Here is a 3,181-nt window from a genome sequence, read left to right on the forward strand (position 1 = left end):
CACAACATCGCGTGCAGGGCCTGAGGGGTCCAGGCTTCCCTGGTGCCGCTGCACCTGCTCAATGGCGAAGGTGGCCAGGGTGTTCACATGGCTGAGGAGCTGGGTTCGGGAGCCTGGAAGGCGCTGCAGGAGCCAGGAGAACATCTCATAGGTCTGTGGGGAGAAGGGCAGCTCTTTCCATGGGGCCTGGCCCTGCACCAAGGCGGAGGGGCAGGTGGATGGGGTGCTCTGGGGGGTTGCCTGGAAGAGGAAGGCAGGAACGTTTGAGGAAAGTGGTTGGAGAGGGGGTCTCACTGCTTACCTGGCCCCAAGGGGAGCTGATCCCCAGCAGGATGCCACCAGCAGCCTGGACCACAGCCTGGAACTCCTCATCCTCGTAGGGAAAACGGAGGCCCACGGTGAGGGAGCAGGCAACATTGGAGGTGGCCTGGGCCAGCAGCAGGGAGGGGTCAAATGGCTGTCCTGGTGGGGAGGAGGCAAGGAGGAGTGTTGTGATGGAATCGGAGAGGACCGACTCCATGGGGGCCAGAAACAACCACAAAGAGAAAGGCATCGAGACAGAGACAGACAGACAGGGACAGAGAAACAGACAAGGACAGGGAGAAAGAGACACAGACAAACAGGAAAGGAGAGAGACAGAGAAATTTACAGGAGAGAAAAACAGGAGTGGAGAGAGAAAGAGGCAGAAAAGTGATGTGACAATACCAGGGACACAGACTCTCAGGGGGACGGCAGGACAGCGACAGAGGTAAAGAAGGAGCTGGAGGTGGAGGTGAATAGAGCCCCCAGCCCAGGCACCATGGGAGGGTCCTCCCCACACTCACTCAGGACCCCTGGCCTGCTCACCTGCTGTTGCCTGGAAGGCCTCCACCAGACACCGGGCCTCAGCCTGGATCAGCTCCTCGCCTTCTCGCTTCCCCATGCCCAGGTCCCGCAGAGTGAGCATGGTAAACCTCCTCAGCTGCCGCCACCGCTCCCCATTGGAGAAGAAAACCCCTGCATGGAAGGCCAGACTCAAGGAGCGACTGGCCCCTCTCTCCGTTCCCTAGGACTACCCCTTCCTTCCGAAGTGCCCATAGGGCGTTCTTCGGGCCCTGTCCTGAGTCCACATCTACCTAGTCCAGAGATGAGGGCTCAGTAGGTGCTTGATAAATACCTGTCGTTAGGGCAGAGGGTGACATTTTCCTGAGAAGTTGGTAACTGGGATTATCCAGGCTCCTATTCTGTGATCAACCAGGTGAGTGAAGATTCCTTCCTTCCTTCCTTCCTTCCTTCCTTCCTTCCTTCCTTCCTTCCTTCCTTCCTTCCTTCCTTCCATCTTTTTAGTCCTCTTTCACCCACCTATACTTTTATCCTTCCTTCCTCTTCTTCCTTCCTTCCATCCCAGCGCCCCAGACAACCTGTGTGGTCCCCTGCCCCACATTGTTTGGAAGTTGAAGAAGGAGGGAAGAGGATGGAGTTGCAGTTTTCCTCCCTTATCTCAGAGACCTGCCCTGGATGGACCCGTCCCTGCCCTGAGCTCAGTGTTCCCACTTGTAGAATTCTGGCCTGTAATGGCCTCTTGGATGCCTCCTCCCAGGGTCCCCATCCACCCACCCCTCCACTGTGTCCCCTACTGGCTTCAGCATCTCTCCTCCTCCCTGTTCTTAGCCCTGCCACCCCCCACTCCTGTTTGGAGTCCTGGATTCCTCTCCAAATCCCCTCCCCCGCCCCAACCCGAGGCCCCAGCCACGATCCAGCCCAGTCCCCTCCCTGGGGTCCCACACAGCAATCAAGGACCTTTCTAACTCGTACCCTTTCCCTGCTTAGTATCTATTGCTCCTCCAGAAAGCCCGAAGCCAAATGTGGTGGCAGGACTCAGGCCCTGCATGACCTGACGCTGCTAACAGCTTTATTACTCATCCCACTACAATGGCACTGTCTTCTCTCACTTCCTCAAAAGTGGCAGGATTCCCCCTCTTTGCCTGTTCCCCTTGCCTGGCTCATTCAGCTCTCCATCCTCCCTGAACTAACTCCATTTATCCTTCACGTATCCATTCAAATGTCATCTCCTCTGAGAAGCCTTCCCAGATTTCTCCCATTCTCCCCCCACACTGTAAGACGGGACACCACATCTATCTCAGTTACCTCTGTATCCCCAGTACCCAGGGCAGGACCAGGCATAATGAAAACTTGTCAGTTGAATGGGTGAATACTTCGCACTTCCATGCTTTTGTGCTAGCTGGTCTCCGCCAGGAACACCTTTCCCACTCGTTCTGGGAGTCTCCGCTCAGACACCCCACCTTCAAGAAGATACCTTGGACCCCCCGCCCAGCAAGCAGGCTGGGTCAGAGCCTCCTCCTATTCCTAGAGTCCCAGGGCTTCCCCATCCTGGCCCTGACCCCTCTGCCAGCCCCTTCCTCATCCCTGACCTCTCCAGACTGTCACTATCTGGTGACAGGTCTGTCTCCCCACTGGTGAGGCTCTGTGGGGGAGCCAGACCGGGCTGTTTAGTCACTGCAGTGCGGAACTCTGGCTTTCAGTCTTAGCACAGATAATAGTTTCTATATTTTGTGTTTACACATCAGTTAATGCCCAGTGCCTTGAAAGTTTGCCCCTCCCTCCCAGCCCTGGGTGTTTCACCTGGCCCAGACATAACCCTACCACACCCTGGTGACTACCAAGTGCTGGTTTTGTGCAAAGCCCAGTCGTCATTCAATCCTCACTGCAACCCTATGTACAGGCACTATTATCATTCCATTTTATGGATAAGGAAACGGGCCCAGCGAAGCTGAGCCTTGCACGAAGGTCACATGCATGCGGAAGCAGGCTCCACTCACCATGGCCGTCAAAAGTCGGGTCCAGTGTTGCCAACATCCCCCGTCCGCTGAACTCCTCAGCCTGACCTCCCAGGGCCTCCTGCACAGCCTTGTGCCCAACCAGGACCACCACGCGCCGCCAGGGTCCCAGGTGCACGGTGAACACTGGTCCGTACTTCTTACTCAGCTGGGGGCAGCGAGAGAAAAGGGGGTGGGGCCGCGTTCAGTCTCCAAGCCTCCAGCATGGCCCCAGTCGCTGGATGAGCCACCTGCTAGAAGCGACCCCTCAGGTCTGCAAACTCTCCCCGCAGCCCTGGCTAGCCTATCCTTTCACCTCCTGCGGAGCCTAACTTCTGACTTGGGGACAACCCAGAACCCTCCCC

General features: G+C 57.0%; 1 protein-coding gene across 1 annotated transcript in view; it reads right to left on the reverse strand.

The window, feature by feature from the left end:
* The window catches only part of LOC102753528 (cytochrome P450 2S1), a 16,636-nt gene that overhangs the window by 12,058 nt on the left and 1,397 nt on the right, over window positions 1–3,181 (reverse strand). The window contains exons 2-5 of the mRNA XM_015569204.1: window positions 2,820–2,985; window positions 847–996; window positions 302–462; window positions 4–153 (exon numbers count right to left, since the gene is read on the reverse strand). Of these exons, the coding sequence (XP_015424690.1) occupies window positions 4–153; window positions 302–462; window positions 847–996; window positions 2,820–2,985 (627 nt within the window). The remainder of the gene's footprint in view (window positions 1–3; window positions 154–301; window positions 463–846; window positions 997–2,819; window positions 2,986–3,181) is intronic.

The sequence above is a fragment of the Myotis davidii genome, unplaced genomic scaffold (genome assembly GCF_000327345.1).
Source record: "Myotis davidii unplaced genomic scaffold, ASM32734v1 scaffold386, whole genome shotgun sequence".
Lineage (NCBI taxonomy): Eukaryota > Metazoa > Chordata > Mammalia > Chiroptera > Vespertilionidae > Myotis > Myotis davidii.